The 18,138-nt window shown below is 35.5% G+C and overlaps 1 protein-coding gene across 2 annotated transcripts in view; it reads left to right on the top strand.

Annotated features, from left to right (window-relative positions):
• TINAG (tubulointerstitial nephritis antigen) overlaps positions 1 to 18,138 on the top strand; it is an 84,453-nt gene that overhangs the window by 34,397 nt on the left and 31,918 nt on the right. Inside the window, exons 6-9 of one of the 2 annotated variants that reach the window (XM_045498571.1) lie at positions 182 to 332; positions 2,419 to 2,599; positions 4,277 to 4,322; positions 7,454 to 7,580. In XM_045498571.1, the coding sequence (XP_045354527.1) occupies positions 182 to 332; positions 2,419 to 2,599; positions 4,277 to 4,322; positions 7,454 to 7,580 (505 nt within the window). Of the gene's footprint in view, positions 1 to 181; positions 333 to 2,418; positions 2,600 to 3,621; positions 3,726 to 4,276; positions 4,323 to 7,453; positions 7,581 to 18,138 lie in introns of those variants that run through there. The other variant, XM_045498572.1, reaches the window with a different exon arrangement.

The raw sequence follows: 18,138 nt of genomic DNA on the forward strand, positions 1-18,138 counted from the left end.
AAAAATTACGACCAAAATTATGACCCCATTGACTTTGCTGGAATGCATGATATATTAAGGACATTGGCCTTAAATTTAAGTTATATAAAGCTCTGGCGACTAGGATTAAAAAAAAGGCTATGTAAATTATTAAAAATGTCATATGCCCTTTGAATATTAATCACTATTCTGTTTGAAACAGGTGTGGCAGCTGACCGAATAGCAATTCAGTCCAAAGGTCGATACACAGCTAATCTATCCCCTCAGAATTTGATCTCTTGCTGTCCCAAGAACCGTCACGGATGCAATAGTGGAAGCATCGATAGGGCTTGGTGGTTCCTGAGAAAACGTGGGTAAATAGCTGCCCAACATATGTTTGTAGTATTCTTCTGAGTTCTGTTCGGAGTTAAAAGAAGGAAACAAATGAATGTTAAGATTTTACCAAAAAACATATGTGCTACACCTATATAAATTCCTGTATTACATTTAAATATACACTGTATTTGGTGTCTATTAAGATTATAAGCTATTGGAAGTCATTACTTGAAGAATGTATATATTTCCTGGCCAAATGAATAGAAGGATTCAAGGAAGCATTGTCTCCTGGTTGCTCTGAGCCAAATGGCTTTACTGAGTCCCCACGGGAATAGAGTAGTTGATATTGCTCATACCTCTGCCGAGTCTTCATTTACCCAGGTAGATGGGTAATGCCAGGGAAAAATTAGATTAAGAACGAGATGAATAAAATTAGTAATTTATCGTTGGGTTACCATCCCATTTCATGAGGAAAGGCAGGTTGTTTTTTATGTATCTCATGTAATCTGATACCTGCTGCACAAGGGCTAATCTACTTAAAACCCAAGTTATCAAGGTAAGGACACTGCAGCTGATAACGAGTAGTGTACATATGTATTGCTCATCTGTATTTTTATCATCCACTGAGTGCTCTAGGTTTGCTCTAGACCAGTCAGGTAGTATGAAAGCGTGGGTGTCAGATATTGATGGGTGGCAATAAATTTCTTTAAAAATTTTTCATGCATGTTGCTTAATAAGGTGGTGCTTCGAATGGACAACTTGGACTGATACCTTTTGGTACAATGGTGCTTGATTGGCTTCTGTTTTACACTGTGGCAAAAATTAATACCCTTTAGAAGCTTCCAAACATAAATGAACTTTGAGACCAAACTAAATCTTACTGTATTGGTCTGCTTAGGTTACCATAACAAAATACCATAGACTGGGAAGCTTGAACAACAACCATTTATTTCTCACAGTTCTGGAGGCTGAGAAGTCCAAGATCAAGATATTAGCTTATCTAGTCGTGGTGAGAGAACCTCTTCCTAACTTGCCTTTTTTCGTCTTCAAATGGCAGAAAGAGAGCACCAATATCTCTTCCTCTTCTTATAAGGGCACTAAATCCAGTGTCAGGGCACCACCTCATTGCTTCATTTAAAGCTAGTTATCTCCCAAAGGCCCCCTCCAAATACCGTCACCTTAGAATTAGGGCTTTAACACATGAATTGGGGGTGACACAATTCAATCCATGGCACTTATTATCCCAAAGTAATACATATTATGCAAGAATTTTTTAAGTGTTCTTTAACAGCTTTACTTTCATCATGTTCCTTGCTCACATTCTCTTACTCTGTTGAACACTACTGAATTTTTTTGAAGCAATCATATTTGATACTTCTATGGCTAATTCAAGCTAAATATGTATAAAAGCAATTTTATTATTTTCCTTATGATCTTCTATATTCAATAAATTACATAGCTTTGGTATCAAATAATTTTTGCTTTTTACTACGTTCAATTTCAAAATCAGAAATAAAAATTATTTTCTTTATTTTTTGTACAATGTATGCATCTGATAACTTTCTACTTAGTATATGGTATTTCTCCCAAAATGAACCACATAAACATAATAATTTAGATCTTATGAGAAGGTGTTTATAACTTCATAAAAATGTAAAAGAAAAAACAGAAACAAAACAGCTTTAACTCTGAAACTTACATAATTCATCAAAATACCCCATCTCAACATAATAAAATCCTTGTTTTTTTTCATATTAAGTTTGGCTCTTCTACATTATAACTAAATATTCAGAATGAAGAAGCCTTTCCTGTATGAATATTACCATAGATTTTATTGACAGTCACTTTTCATCTTCAGGAAATTCTATACCATAGATAAATTATTTATTAAAGTAGGTTGAAACAAGATTTTTAAAATTGTAATGAAGAAAAATGAGGGAGCAGGGAAGAGTGTAATATATTGAACTGGTGTATTAGATTTAATCAACCCATTGAAAGTTACACATGTAACTTAGTAAACTTCGGGAAAATTTATAAATATTTAATTAAGTAAACTTGTGCATAGATTCGATATTAGGGCATTTTCCTAAGTACTACTTTCACTTCTTTGCTTATTCCTCATAGACTGGTATCCCATGCATGCTATCCACTTTTCAAGAACCAAAATGCTACCAATCATGGTTGTGCCATGGCGAGTAGGTCTGATGGGCGGGGAAAACGGCATGCCACAAAGCCATGTCCCAACAACATTGAGAAATCAAACAGGATCTACCAATGTTCTCCCCCATACAGAGTCTCTTCCAATGTAAGTCTAAATGGCAAGAATTAACAATGGTTAACTTTCTCAAAAATATATAGCTCTACTGTTATTAAAACTATTTAAAAACTATTATATTCTAAAATGATGCTATGTTTTGAGGGATAATTTTTTATATTCTTAAAGTGTCCATTAAAGACTCTCAGATTTCTGATCTTTGTAATATTGGCAGCATGAATGATTATATGATATATATTTCCATACTTGACAAATACCTTTTTTTCAGTGACTTTTTTGTGGCAGTAGCTCATTGTATCACTCCTTTGCCTTACTCCACAAAATGATTCAAGTAGGCGCAGCCAAAATGGGAACATGACTCCCTTAGATTCTAGTTTTTCACGTTGAAAGCCTGGACAAATTTAACTCCATCATATCAGTCTTACCCAGACTTGCTCACTTTCAGAATATCTGAACCTTCAGTGGCTTCTAGTTACTTGCAGAATAAGTTTGGTATTCTTTTTTTTTTTTTTTTTTTTTAAGGCAAAGTTTATTTATTTATTTATTTTGAGAGAGAGAGAAAGTGAGAGTGGGGGAGGTGCCGAGAGAGAATCCCAAGCAGGCTCCTGCACCATCAGTGCAGAGCCTGACGAGGGGCTAGATATCATCAACCGTCAGATATGACCTGAGATGAAATCAAGAGTCGGATGCTTAACTGACTGAGCCAATCAGGCGACCCTATGGTTCGGTATTCTTATAATGGCATATAGGTCTTCTATGATTCGGTTCTGACCGAATCCTTTACACACTCTGTCCTGCCAGCATCTACCCCTACACCTGCTCCTAATGCTCTTGATAAATAGGATTACTGTCCACTCCATAAATACATCATGCTCTCTCATGCTTCCTTCTTAGCCGCAGGATCATTCCTCTGACCCAAGTGGGTATCCCACGTGTTTCCATCCGGTAAAAGCCCATGCATGTGTCAAGGCCCAGGTCAAAACTTCATCTTCTCTGTGAACTTTTCTTAACTCCTACATAACATTAATTTCCCTTTTCATTTGCACCCCTAGGAACTTTGTGCTTATCTCTGTAATGTAACTTATTATATCATAATGCAATTAGTTGTGCTATTCTCCATCTACTCCACCAAAATGTAAATCCCTTGAGGACAAGTAAAGGGTCAATATTTGTTTCTGTTCCAGTTTTTGGTATATACTCTGTGACCAATGTCCATGTATGAATGAATTAAAGAGTAAATGAATGACCTGCCTTCTTACTAGGTGCTGCATTACACAGCACTTAGTAACAACGTAGAAATATTTATATACTAACCTACACTGAGGTACCTCACTAAACAATCACCTGAGGTTCCTGTGATCAAAATAATGGATAAACTGATAAAACATGGTTTTAATTAATTATTTCTTATTTGTGACCACAAAAGTTATTATTTCAAATAATAATTAAAAATTAGTATTGGTGAAAATATTATTGGTAAAAGTCAGTAAAACACATGGGTGCATCTTGTCTTTAGCAACTTGATCAAAGTGGTATTTCACATGTGAGTATTTCAAGCCATGAATAAGAGTAAATTATAAGTGGTTAAGGCACACTGGATTGTAGAATTCTTAAATTGATTACATAATACCTAACATTATACACCAAATAGTAGGTTTAGTATGCTCTGATAACAATAATGATGTTCAATGATGTTTCTCCTTCTAGGAAACTGAGATAATGAAAGAAATCATGCAGAATGGACCAGTTCAAGGTAAGCTTGGATGAAATATGGTTGCGTCTTATTTCTTTCTTTAATAAACAGCATTATATTTTATTTCATGCAAAAGGAGCTAAATAAAAGCAATTTTTTACTTTTAGAGTGTTCATAAAGTTTCAACAGTTCTAAGATCAGTGCAATTATAGGATATATGCTCACCAAATGACTTCATTATTTGCCATTTCATTTTAAGAAGATAGACACATTCATAAATTGAATTCTAAATACTAGTGGCACATTTGATGAAAGTCTGCTAAGTCTTTCCAAAAGGGATCATGGACCAAACAGGCAAACAGGCAGTCAAACATGAAATGCTTAGTGGCAGGGCTCACTTAATTATTCAGTCATATTTAAGTATTAAGTATTAGAAATTTTCCCATCTTCATGTTAAAGGGGTTAGGTAATGGATTGGAAAAAAAATATCAAGAATTAGCAGTAGAAAAAAATCTAAATACTTTCCTTTTTCTATAAAGTCAAAAGAAAACAAAGAAGCCAGTGTGCTTTTGTGTTTTATAACATGCCTTCTGTTTTGATCAATTTTGTAAATGTGTTAGGGATAGTAAATTAACAGTAAATAAGAAAATAATACCCTGACTTTATATTGACTTTGATTTTTAAGATATCATCTCTGAGACATAGTTCCTCTGCTTATCTATTTCATTTTGCATCACTGCAATGGATGAAGATAAGTTTATAGAGCATGTTCCCTGTGCTAAACATTGCCTGGAAAAGCATGGAAGGACAAACCTAGCGAGGCCTAAAATGGAATTTCAGGTTGTGAACACATGAAGGGCCCAAAATGTATTATCAGTGCAGTGGAATGAATCAAATAAATTTAAATTAACCAAAGTTAAATTAAAACATTTGATATATACTTAAAGAATTATTGGCTAGCACCTGCTTTTGTTTTCCTGAATGCTGACCTAATTAGTATTGGTTCAACATCTAGCAGGAACCATGGGTTTCAAAGTTATTTTGGAAGAATTATTACTGATCATTATCACCACTTAACATTTATTGGGAAGCCAGAGCTTCCACTAAACATGTCCTGAATTTAAGTCGAAAAATCCTGAGACCTTACACAAAACATGAAACAAATGAAGAGAATTGTTTTTCCTTGTAATTATGTAACTTTTATTGAGTGTTATAAGAGTGGGAGATTCATGTATGATTTACATGCATGCTTCATTAAGGTGAGTTCTTGTGACAAATTTAAAAGGAGCACAGGCATTAGAACTCAAGGCTGAATACAAAATTCCACCTTTGACCTTTGCTCCTTAAATGATTTAGGGCAAGTTATTTAAGCTCTCTTTATCTTCAGATCATTGTAGTAATGTTTCCAGTTTCTCTCTCTTTTAATCAGTCAGAAGAAATTTGAAGCATAATTCTTTAAAATTGAGAACACCTTAGGTTTGTTTTTTAAGGCTCAAGTACGTCAATGTTCATGAATTTCACATATAAATCAAAAACGATCAAAAGTAAGAATCAAAAATAAAAATCTGAAAACAGTAAAGTTGAAATCCAAATTATTCCACGGCCATTCAACAAATGTTTGTCAAGACCCTTCCTCCTGCCAGCCTGAGTCAGGAGCGGGAGATAGAGCTGAATCAATGTGGACTCCTTCCTGCCCTCATACCTTGTTATAATTCTGTGTGCTAAAGTTGGCTGCGGTTTTCCCAAAGTGGAATTGCACTACAGTAACATACAGTCATATCTTTATGGGTTCATCAAGTCTGAAGGAAGGAGCCACCCTCAAGTTGATCATGATGATCTCTCACCCATGCTACTTCGCTTGGCACTCTTTTTTTTTTTTTTTTTTTTTAGCAGTGAAGTGTATATTTTATTCATGGTGCTTAGGCAGAGTTGAGAAGAGCTGAAGGGGTCAATGGTTCTCTAGAAGGGAAAAACCCCTGGCAGTATCTTCACATTGAGATAAATGCTGGTTGACTCATCTTGCTGTACATGCAACATGTTGCCTCATTTTCTCCTCTCTCACTACAAAAGAATGTAAAACGCAATAGAATGCTGAATAAATAATACTGTGTGCAGCCCTCTAAAATCTATAGAATTGCAAGTAATTTTAGGTGCTGAAAAGAGAACTAAAGAAGATCTGCATTAAGTACAGTTACATAAATTCTTAAAATCCTATGGGAAAGTATTTTAAAGCAGATAAAAAAGAGTTAACCGCTTTTGAGAATATTTAAACAGCATCAGGAAAGATATGAAACATTAAAAAAAGAAATAAAAGGTGGAACATTAAAAAGTTATATTTGACTTTGGAGTTAAAGCTTCATTTTAGGATCTATCAAATACCTGTGACCTTAGTTTTTATTTTATTTAAAAAGCATGTCAAACTAATATAGACAAGCATTGTGCACTTATCAACATATACTTATCTAGTCCCAACTAAAAATATTTTCAGTGCATGTCTTCTAAAACTTTAACGCCTTCACCCTAAATTATCCTAGCCCTTCAACAAAGCAGCACATGATACAGAAAAGAAGTAATCTAGGAGAGGGAATGAAGGAGAGCTTTATCAAGTATAAGCTCTTACTTTCTAAAAAAATACAACAGTGGCTTAGCTCTTCAGAGCCAGGAGGATGAAATCTTGTCAGAGCATTCTTTTGCCAAGGGTTTGCTTTTTATTCAAACTCACCAAGGAAAGGTTTGTATTTACTTGCAGGGATTAAGGACAATTACTTTAAGCCCTGTTTGCTGGGTTCACTCTTCACTGCCAGCTTAATTGGAGTTTTAAGAGGCTCCTGGTGAAGCCCCAAGTTCATGGAGAAACAGCAATCACTAGCCAAGTGTACGGGGGCTTGCCTGCAAGGGTCTCAATTCCTGGTAATAGCGCTTCTGTCAATTAGGAATAGATGGTGTTTTAAAGGTAGAATGTGTACTTAAGTAATATTCTAAATAGCTAAAAGCTGTTTTTATAAGAGAACCAAAAAAAAAAAATACTGCAGCAATTAAACTATGTACGAAAGAAAATTAGGCTGAATTGCAAAGTTTCTTCTTTAGACTCTCATGGCAATTGAACCACTGATTGTTCTGTGAGAATTTTAGAGGTTTTTAAAGAGAATTGTGTCAAACTGTTGCATTTATTTTGTTGGGTTTTATTTTAGCCATAATGCAAGTCCATGAGGATTTCTTCCATTATAAGACAGGGATATATAGACATATTACCAAAAAAGCAAATGAAGAATCAGGAAAATATCGAAAGCTTCAGACACATGCCGTCAAACTCACTGGGTAAGACAAATCCTTAAAAATCCTCATTTAATGATTTTGGAAAATGAAATTGAAAATAAGTGTATATAGTGCATACAAGTACCAGAATTCACCTGGGTATGAGGGGTTTCCATACAAATTAAAAATTATCCAAACATTGGCACTATTTACTTGTTATTTTAAAGTCCAATTAAGGGGTCACTCAGGTGGTAAAGATGACCATTTCCTGTCTCTCACTTGTGAGCATGTTCTAAAAATCTGTTTCAAGAGCAAGGAAAATATATTATTGGAACGAATTCTATATATGGCATAAGCAAAGGAAGGGTACAAATCCAAAGTATATTAGAATTTGGGGAGATGGTTTTGGATGGAATTACAAATGGTAATGATTAAACAGAAAGAATAGGGTCACCTTTAATTCAGTACAAAATTATTTTTTAAATTTATTTACTTATTTTGAGAGAGAGAGAGATTGAGAGAGAGAGAAGGAAAGAGAGCGTGGAGGAGGGGCAGAGAGAAAGGGAGACAGAGAATCTCCATCAGGCTCTGCACTATCAGTGCAGAACCCCCACATGGGGCTCAAACTTGCAAACTGTGAGATCATGACCCAATCAAGAGTTGAATGCTTGACCCACTGAGCCACCCAGGTACCCCCAAAATTATTTTTTATATTTATGTGAGAATTGTAGAAATTACACTCACCAGTTTGAGAGTAAAATATATTCATCTCCACCAGGGCAAGAAATAACTTCAAAATTTGGTTGCATTTCAAGAGTAAGTAATTTCACAAATGGACCCTAGTCAAAAGGAGAGTGTGGTCATCTGAGGCCACTTTCCCCAGTGTCTTCTCCAACTCATTCTGACTCTGCCCCATCTTTAAGCTCTTTCTCATAATGTCTCACTCCAAATCAAATGAAATACTACAGGAAAGGTTTTTGTGTCTTTTTCTTTCATTTCCATCCAAACCCTCACTTTTCTCATTTTGCCATCATAGTAAATGACTTTATTCCTGTTGAACATGTTCTTCCTCTCTAAATTTGTTTAAGCTTGCACAAAAACAACCTGAGCTACAACCAAATCACCACCTCCTTCTTACTGATCTTTCAAATATTCCGAGTCAACTCTAAGGACTGTAGACAAGTTATCTTCTGTGATGTCTCTTTGTCATCTCTCCTTCATTTTAAATACTCTTATATTTCGATTACAAAATTACCATATTTCTTTGAATCTAAGCTACTACTAATTTTATGACTTGTCTTGATTTCTGGGATGTGAAAGTATGTGTATATTAGAATTGAAATATATGGCATTTCATGTTAATATAGGATATTGAGAAACTACAGTTGGGGGAAACGATAATTTCACCATCCAGAGGTAACTTTTCTTGAGAGTTTGGAATATTTTTATGTTCTTCCTAGGTGTGTGTATATGTATATGTATATGTGTACACACACACACACACAGAGGGAGAGAGGTGGCTAGATAATTAAATGTCTATCAGAAGAAAATGAGATAGGGAAGTTCTTAAAATTTTATGACAAATGAAACGTTGCTAGAGTATTCATTAGCAACATATAAGAATGCATTTCTCAGTATCCCTTTAAATCCTAGCTGTTTTGCTTTTCCATTTTAATAGATTATTCTGTATAGTTTTGGTCACTCAACACTGCTCCTCTTTCGAGGGTAAGATAGTTTCTGATTACCCTACATTTTAGGTTATATGGAACAAGGTGTTTGCCTTAATTTTTTTTCAAAAGTATCACTTAAAAAATAGGGGCAACTGGGTGGCTCAGTTGGTTGAGCATCGGACTTTGGCTCAGGTCATGATCTCACGGTTGGTAAATTTGAGCCCCGCATTGGACTCTGCTGTCAGCATGGAGCCCACTCTGGATCCTCTGTCCCCCCCCTCTCTCTGCACCTCCCCCAATTGTGCTCTCTCTCTCAAAGATAAACATTAAAAAAAAAGGTAAAATACAGGGGCTTCTGGGTGTTTTAGTTGGCTCTCTAAAATAAAATTTTTAAAAAATGCATACATGCTCATTAAATTATTATACAGTATATATATGATAAAAAATGTATTACCTAAAAAGAAGATAGTAAAAAAAATCCTCCCAAATTAGATTAATCTCACTATTAATGTTTGGTGAGGAGCATGTCAAGTAATTCTCTGTTTCTCTCTGTGTTGATGAAAAGAGAGACAAACAAAAATAGACAATATAGGATAATGACACTTAAAAATACTAATATTCAGGGGCCTGGGTGCCTGGGTGGATCAGTTGGTTGGGCATCAGACTTTGGCTCAGGTCATCATCTCACAGCTCATGAGTTCAAGCCGCGCTTCAGATTCTGTGTCTCTCTACCTCTTCCCTGCTCATGTTCTCTCTCTGTCTCAAAAATAAATAAACATTAAAAAATTAAAAATACTAATATTCAGGTTAATTTTACTTGAATTTAATGAAATGAGACTTTTTGGTACTTCACCACAAGAAATGCTAGTTCCTAAAAGAACCATTTACACTTAAGAAAAAATATATGTTAAGAGAATTACAGATTGGAGCAAGAATTCATTTTTAATTACACATTTCAATTTAGGATTATATCTGTTATTAACAAAATGAGGAAATTCTTCATTTTTTTTTTTTTTTTGAGAGAGAGAGAGAGAGCGAGAGCGAGCTTGGGGGAAAGGGGCAGAGGGAGGGAGAGAAGGAGAGAATCCTAAGCAGGCTCCATGTTTAGTACAGAGCCTGCCATAGGGTTCAATCTCATGAACCGTGAGATCGTGATGTGAGCCAAAATCAAAAGTTGGACGTCTAACCGACTAAGCCACCCAGGCACCCAGGAAATTTATCATTCTTATACTTCTCCCCATCTCTCTTGCTCTCGTACATCTTATATTTATTAGTAGTATTATTATTTTTACATATTGCAGGATTATAGAATTTACATTCTTCTCTGAAATCATACTATTAATGGTTGTTTAAACTTTGTTGTATGTTAATAGAATCAATGATAAGCACATATTTTTTATGATGGCTTTTCTGTCCTTGAATTTAATTTGATTCAGGTATTTTGTTATTTAATACTACCAGACAATCATATTCTGGATTCCTGTTCTGTTTATTGCCCCTCCCTTCAGTTGATTATCTCAAAACTTTTCCTTTTTTCTTGAATTCCCAATTCCTACATCCTTGTGTTCTTAGCCCATAACCCTGAATTCTATTTCACCAAAAAGATTAAAGCAATCCGAGAACAACCCCCAGTATCACAGATATCACACACCCGCATAGTTTTCCTTCCACTCTTTCTTCCCACTTCTTACATAGATAATGCTCCTACCTCAATCCCTCTTGCTGTATTGTAGACCCCACACCCTCTCCACTATTCAACAATATGCAGAAGCAATTTTCCCTTTTTTTCTCTCCAGTCCAGATCTCTCTCCTGAACTCTAGATTCATACATTCCATGGTCTACTTGACACCCTCACCTAGATTCCTAATAAATGATTCAAATTCAGCCCTTCCAAAACTGAACTCCCAATCTTCCCCTTTCTACTTTCTGAACAGTATGTATCATCTATCATGTGTCATCTACTGATGACAATGCCATCTTTCCATATGCTCTGGCTGGAAACTTTGGAACCCTTGAAATTATCTTTTATTCCTTTCCTTGCAACTCAATTCAAATTTCAGAAACTCTGTTGGCTCTTCCAACTTACATCTAGAATCCAACCAATTTTCATTGTCTGAACTACCCCACCCTTGCCTGAACCACCATTACTCGTTATCTTATACATGGGTCTTCCTGCACTTACCTTTGCCATCAATAGTCTATTCTCAACAGAGAAATGTTCCTTTTAGAACATTAGATCTTGTCACTCCATTTCTCAAAACTCTGTAATTTTCTCATTTCCCACACAGTAAAAGCCAAGGTCTTTACAAAGGCTACCTGATCTGAGGACTCCCCCATCTGCCTGCCAACAACCCCCTCAACTTTCTGGTCTCAATTTCTGTTAATCTGTATCTTGTTCTTCCTCATCTGGTATCCTTTAATGTTTCAGGAATCCATACCCCATCTCTCTCCCTCTGCCTAAAATGCTTTCTATCGTTTCCATGTCACCATCTACTCTTTGCTTAGATCTCATCTTCTCAGTGTGGCTTCCTGACTGTCCTATTCATTGCTGCTACCTGCCCTCTCCTCTAGCACTTCTGATACCCTTTCCCTAATGTATTTATTTTTTTAATAACAATGATTACTTTCTCACCTACTATTTAACTTAACTAGCTTTTGATGTTCATTGTGATCTCTGTCTCCCCTTTCATGAAACTCTGTGAGAGGAGGTGCCTATATTATTCATCAGTGTTGTCAAAGCACCTAATCCACTGCTGACCCATCATGCATTTAATGCTTTTCCTATCCAAAGAATGAATATTTTTACCATATGTTCAACGCTAGCTCTTGTTCAGGCCTCATCTTTAAATGAAGCAGGTCTTTGTTGAGAAATAGAGTGAGGGGAAGTTGCAGGAATGAGCTGAGGCACTCCTCTGCTTTAACCTGAAGTTTGTAATTCTTGGGCCCACGCTCATCAGATCAACTCTGTCCTTAGTCCACAGCCCAGAGAGTTTGGTGGGACTCAGAATAAATCCCTTGCGAATATCTTTGCTGCCATATGCTACTCTTTGCCTTTATTTTTGCTTCATCTGGCTCCATCTTTCAACCATTGTCTCTGGCGGTTTGCCCAGGACTTCAGCAGCCCATTGAGCTTCCCGTGTGATTTCTTGTTGAGCTGACTTTCCATGGGTCTAGTGGGAAGGGACTGAAGTGTGATCGCCATGGCCTGCTCATGGCCCTCATTATAAAGATCTTGAGAGGTATTTCTGGACTGCCTGGCATACTTTTAAGGGGAAAATGTACTTGTGAAGGTCTGGAGACGAACGGGAGAGTAGTGGCAAGGGTTGTTACTCAGTATCCACTCTAGTTTGGGTACAGAACAGAATGTATCTTTCATTATTACTCAAAATTGCTATTTGGGATTATAGCTCTTTGGCTCACTAAAGATAGAAAGTAGGTACTGATATTTAAAAGTCTATTTTGTCTACTTTGTTTTTTCATTCCCAATTGATGTATGAGTTTTCAGGAAGGCAAATAACATACAAATGCCTTTGCACTTCCACTATAACTAGAAATACAGCTTTGCTTGAGTTCCGTTTGCCTTTAGTTTGAAAGTCATATTCCTTCAAAACCTCCCTTTCCTATGTATTTTCATTATTAATTTTTGTCTTTTCTAGTAATGTTCTTGATTTGGAAAAATTTTCCTAACACATATTTGGTGATTGAAATGATGTTTATTCTCATTTAGAGAGCTCTGAAAATGCCAACATTGATGCAGAGCCTTTGTTGATTTATTGGAGCTGATGACTTATCATCTGTACTCCCTATTTAGCCATGCTGGTCGTGTTTTCTTCACTCTACTCTTAAATTCATTCATGCTGGGGTTGAACAAGATATAAACGTGTTTATATTTAATTACACAGACACTGTTTGTGTATCTTCCATGTTCAGTATGTCAGTTGCAGTAATGTGTTCACTTTTATAAACTCCTAGGAAATGGAGACCTTTGTAAATTTCCCTCACATGTGTGGCAATTAGCAAGGCTTATTCTGCCCGTAGGCAAATTGCTTTTGGAGAATATGTTTATTTTTCGGAAATATTTCAGGTCACCTGGGCATTGTTAGGTGCCCTGGAGCAGTAGATTTTAATTCATTTCTCCATTAGTAATTCCTGACGGTAATTACTGCATTCAGAAAATTAATGCATCAGTGAATTAGAGAGTAATCAAATAGCCCAAGTAAGTTAATGTTCCTTATCAGAGAGCTTAATATTCTCCTATGAAGTACCTTACAAATTTATCACAACAAATTCTATTTGCTGCCCTTTCTGTAGAAGACAAAGCTATTAGATTTAACTTACTTGAACAAATGAATTTAAACTTCTATCAAGTGCCCAGCTCTAGGGAATACAAGGAGGATTAACACATAGTCCTGCTCTTAAGGAGTTTAAGGAATGAAGTAGACATATTCATGATTGACTCTAGCATAAGGTAATAAAAGCTATGTATTTCCATACATATAAACACAGAATTGTGGTAGGTAGAAAAACACTTGTAATGCCTTCCTTTGCTCCTTATAATCTTATTTAACACCTCTCTCTTCCCTTTCCGAAACATTTGTTCACCCCCATTATGGATACTATGTTGTAAAAGGATTTAATTGAACAAAAAATGCCATGTGTTTTGAGATATGGCATTATTTATACACCAATACAAACAAGAAAATATTACCACTTAAACTAAGAAACCCACTGATTGTTAAATGTATTTCAACTTTAGAGGTATTAAAATGTGGGGTGTGTGTGTGTGTGTGTGTGTGTGTGTGTGTGTAGTATTTGAGATTTTTTTATCATGGCCAATGTTCTTTATATGATGATCTTATTCCACATCTACATATCATTACAGTATCTTATGTCTCTGTCTATCAAAGGTCCTGAGCTTTCTTTAATCCCTCAGTCAGAAGTTGATAAAGTAATGTAGTTAACACATTTACATATGATCTCAAGAATCACTACTAGAACTAAAATTTTAAAAATATCCAGGAGTTATAAATTTTAGAAAATTAAAGGAAATTATTGGGATAAACATTGACTTCTCCTCATATTGTCATCCTGCTATGGGAAAGAATTTTAATGAAGATACAGTAGTCCATATGTCACCAAAAGAGAAGGATAAAATAATTCTAGGATATATTTTGCCATTGTTCAATAATGTCTTAGGTGAAAGTTCATTTATTCAACAAATATTTATTGATTATCTGAATGTTCTAAGAATTGTTTTATGTGCTAATGATATATCAGTAGACACAGATCCTGAACCTCATTAAACTTATAGTCTACTAATTGACATTTAGCTATTAGGCAAAAAAAGAAAAAAAGTGTTTTGGTGCTAAACATTGTGTGTGTGTGTGTGTGTGTGTGTGTGTGTGTGTGTGTGTGTGTGTGTGTATTTGGGGTCATTGATTTTTTTTGTTTTTGTTTTTTGAGGTCTTCTCATTTGTAACAACTTGGGTGGATCTTGGGGGTATAACACTGAGTGAAGTAAGTCAGACAGAGAAAGAGAAATACCATATGGTTTCACTCATATGTGGAATTTAAGAAAGAAAAAAAGGAAACAGAGACAAACAAGAACCAAACTCTGAAATACAGGGAACAAACTGGTGGTTACCAGAGGAGAGCTTGGTGTGGGACAGGTGATATAGATAAAGGGGATTGAGAATACACTTAGTGTATGAGCACTGAGTAATGTATAGAAATGTTGAATCATATTGTACATCAGAAACTAATGTAACTCTGTTAATTATGCTTAAATTAAAAAGTCATATCAACTTTTTTACTTACAAATATTATATAGTAACCCAGAGAGAAAGGAAACAAACTAGTGCGAAATGGTAGCTGGAAGAAAAGCAAACATAGCAACAGTCCAAGAAGAATAGATTGAAGAATAACAAAGGTGGTTTGCGAGTAGATTGTCAATGATAACTTCAAATTTTTTAAATTAAATTGAACGTGTAAGAAATTAGGCAAAATGATAGAAATTGGGCATATCTCCCATACATAACTGAAGACATCTGGTTTGAGTGAATCATCAAAAAAAATCAAGTCAGAGCTGTCTGTAAACTTTAATGCAAATTCATTATATGACTTAAACTGGGTACAAATAGAATGCTTTCTAAATTTCTTGTTTCTATATAGTCAATAAATATTAAAAGAGAACCCATGTTGTTCCTGATTCTGTGCTGAATAGGACACATGGTGAAAAAAACTAAAAAACAAACAAACACTCCTTGCCTTCACACTACAACCAGATATTAAAGAAAAACCCATATGATAGATTTTACAAAGACAGGGTAGAGAGTGATAAGAGAACTTACAATGCTTGAAATAGACTTGAAGATCTGAGAAATGTCCCTGAGGCAGAAATGTATGAACTGAGATGTATGGGCTGAATAGATCCAGGCTAAGGGGCAACTTGTAAAAAGGCTCTACATTCAGAAAGATACAAAATGTTATATAAATACAAAGAGCATCATGTTTGCTGATTCGCAGAAGGCAGGGATTTGTAGCCCACTTTAGAGAAAGTAGTCAAGTATGTTAAGAATTTGGTTAAGGATCTTGAGCAGTGGGAAGTCACTGAAGTGTTTTAAATAGTAAGGTGGTATCTTTCTTTGTATTTTTTAAAAGATTTCAGTCTGGGCTTGATACGATGGTGGAGGAGTTGGAGAGACATGAATGGATCAAGAAATACTTAAAGAAAGGGACGTCTGGGTGGCTCAGTTGGTTAAGTGTCTGACCTCGGCTCAGCTCATGATCTCATGACCCGAGAGTCATGATCTGAGTCATGGTCCGAAAGTTTGAGCCCTGCATTGGGGGCTCTGTGCTGACAGCTCAGAGCCTGGAATCTGCTTTGAATTCTGTGTCACCCTCTCTCTCTGCCCCTCTCCTGCTCACACTCTGTCTCTCTCTCTGAAAAATAAACATTAAGAAATTAAGAAAAAAAAGAGGGATTTAGGGAGAAAAGACGGCAGGTGTGACAGTTTTGTACTAGAACATGGAGAGTGAGATGAGGAAGAGTTCACTATTGGGCCTGATGATTTTGAGGTGTCTTTAAGATATAAATATGCAGATAGGCATCAGAGAAGCAGATATACTGATCTCAATGTCATAGGAGAGATAAGGTTTAAAGATGGATGGGACTAAACAGAATAAGAAAAAAAGCAAAGATTGATTAAGATTACACCATAGGAAAATCCAATATTTAATGACTGGCTAGAAAATGATGCGTCTACAAAGAAAGAAAAAGAGAGGCCAGCACATTTTTTAATCCTTTTGTTTGTTTGTTTGTTTAAATATATCCAAGAAAGCTATAAAGCTGTAAGAATTCAAATCCAGAGTAAGTGAAGAGATTGGTCTTAGAAAGAGACTGGGTGGCAACCCTCTTATATGAGGAAAGAAGGCAGAGAATCTGAAGTTAGATGAAACTGTTTTAGCGTTTAAGATAGTGGTAAATTGAGCAAAATTCCTATAAAATTATCCTTTCTAAATTTTTTTATTTATCTCCAGGATGTAGAAGGTAAGGTTATCTGTAGAGGGAAGAGGTGGTAGGAGGGTCACATTATCAGACATTTGAGGTATAGAATGGTGATATATGGCAATGGTCTTCTAAATGTTTAGGAGAAGCAGTTGCCCAGAGGAACCTGAAGAAATCACTACACATTGATAATGGTACCGTTCAGCCCTCTCGTGTATGTTTTCTGCAGTTGTAGTCAGCTAAGTGTTTGCAGGGAGAAACAGGTAGTTGAATTCATTCAGTATGGGCAGTTTTCCAGATGAGTATAATGAAGAGTCAGAAAAAAACAAGGGATTTAGGTATGAGTATTGACCTAAGTATGGGTCAAACGGCAGAAGACTTAAGACCGATGAAAAGGGAGGGTTGATGGACTTGGAGAAAATAGAAAAATCGGGATGAGAGGTCATGATGATTTTAATTTCAGTGATTTTTATGATTCTCTAATTTATTCTTTTAGATTTTTAAATCATTATTTATGAGAAAAAATGTTACCATGTAATAGTAAGGCAATAATATTTTACAGATTATGAACACAGTGTTAAAGGGTACTTAAAAGTCATAATTTTTATGTTAGTGACTAATTATGTTAATATTGATTGTCTACTTTGTAGTAATAAGCCTTTGATTTATATATATCTGTCCATCCACTGATCCCTCCATCCAGTCAAAGATACTTGCCATATAGGAAAGTATAAAAATGTTTCAGAGTGAGGTTTCTAGTATATTTTTCCATATTTTCTATACATACCATAAATAACAAGATTCTGTGAGCATTTTTCTATATATTCTATGCATATCATAAATAATAAGGATTCCATGAGCATTATTTAGTGCTATTACAAATTATTTGACATAGCTTTAAGGGGGCCACCACTCATTTTTCCCCATTCATCCTTCCTTTTTTTTTGCCTCTTCCTTTCTGAATAAAAACTAAATATTAAGCCTGAATTTTCTTGCTTTAACCTATGGCAAATTGAGAAATTCTGAGAAGATGTTTTAATTAGAGGTTTTTAATGCATGGCAAAGTCTAAGACAGTTGAAAGAACATTTCAACAGCACTTATTTCAAAAATCCAAATAAATATGTGATAATTAGTATAGACAAAAAAAACCATTTCATTTGGGGGTTAGGATATCTTTGAACTGCCAAATGCTTAGTTCTTTTTTGTTTTTGTTTTTTTTTTTTGGTGGGGGGGCTACTGGTTTGAATAACAGTAGTCATTGCAACAAATAGATGTTTAAAATTTCTTGTTCACTTAATAGTTCAAGATGGGTGATCCCAGTGTCTGTGTAGCTCTCTTCCACATGGTCTCGGGTCCAAGCTCTCTACACGTTGTCACTCTGCCATCTGTTAGGGTCACATGTGATCTTATTCAGCTGATGGAAAGCAAAGAACATGAGGAGG

Source organism: Leopardus geoffroyi, chromosome B2, assembly GCF_018350155.1.
Source record: "Leopardus geoffroyi isolate Oge1 chromosome B2, O.geoffroyi_Oge1_pat1.0, whole genome shotgun sequence".
In the NCBI taxonomy this organism is placed as follows: Eukaryota; Metazoa; Chordata; class Mammalia; order Carnivora; family Felidae; genus Leopardus; species Leopardus geoffroyi.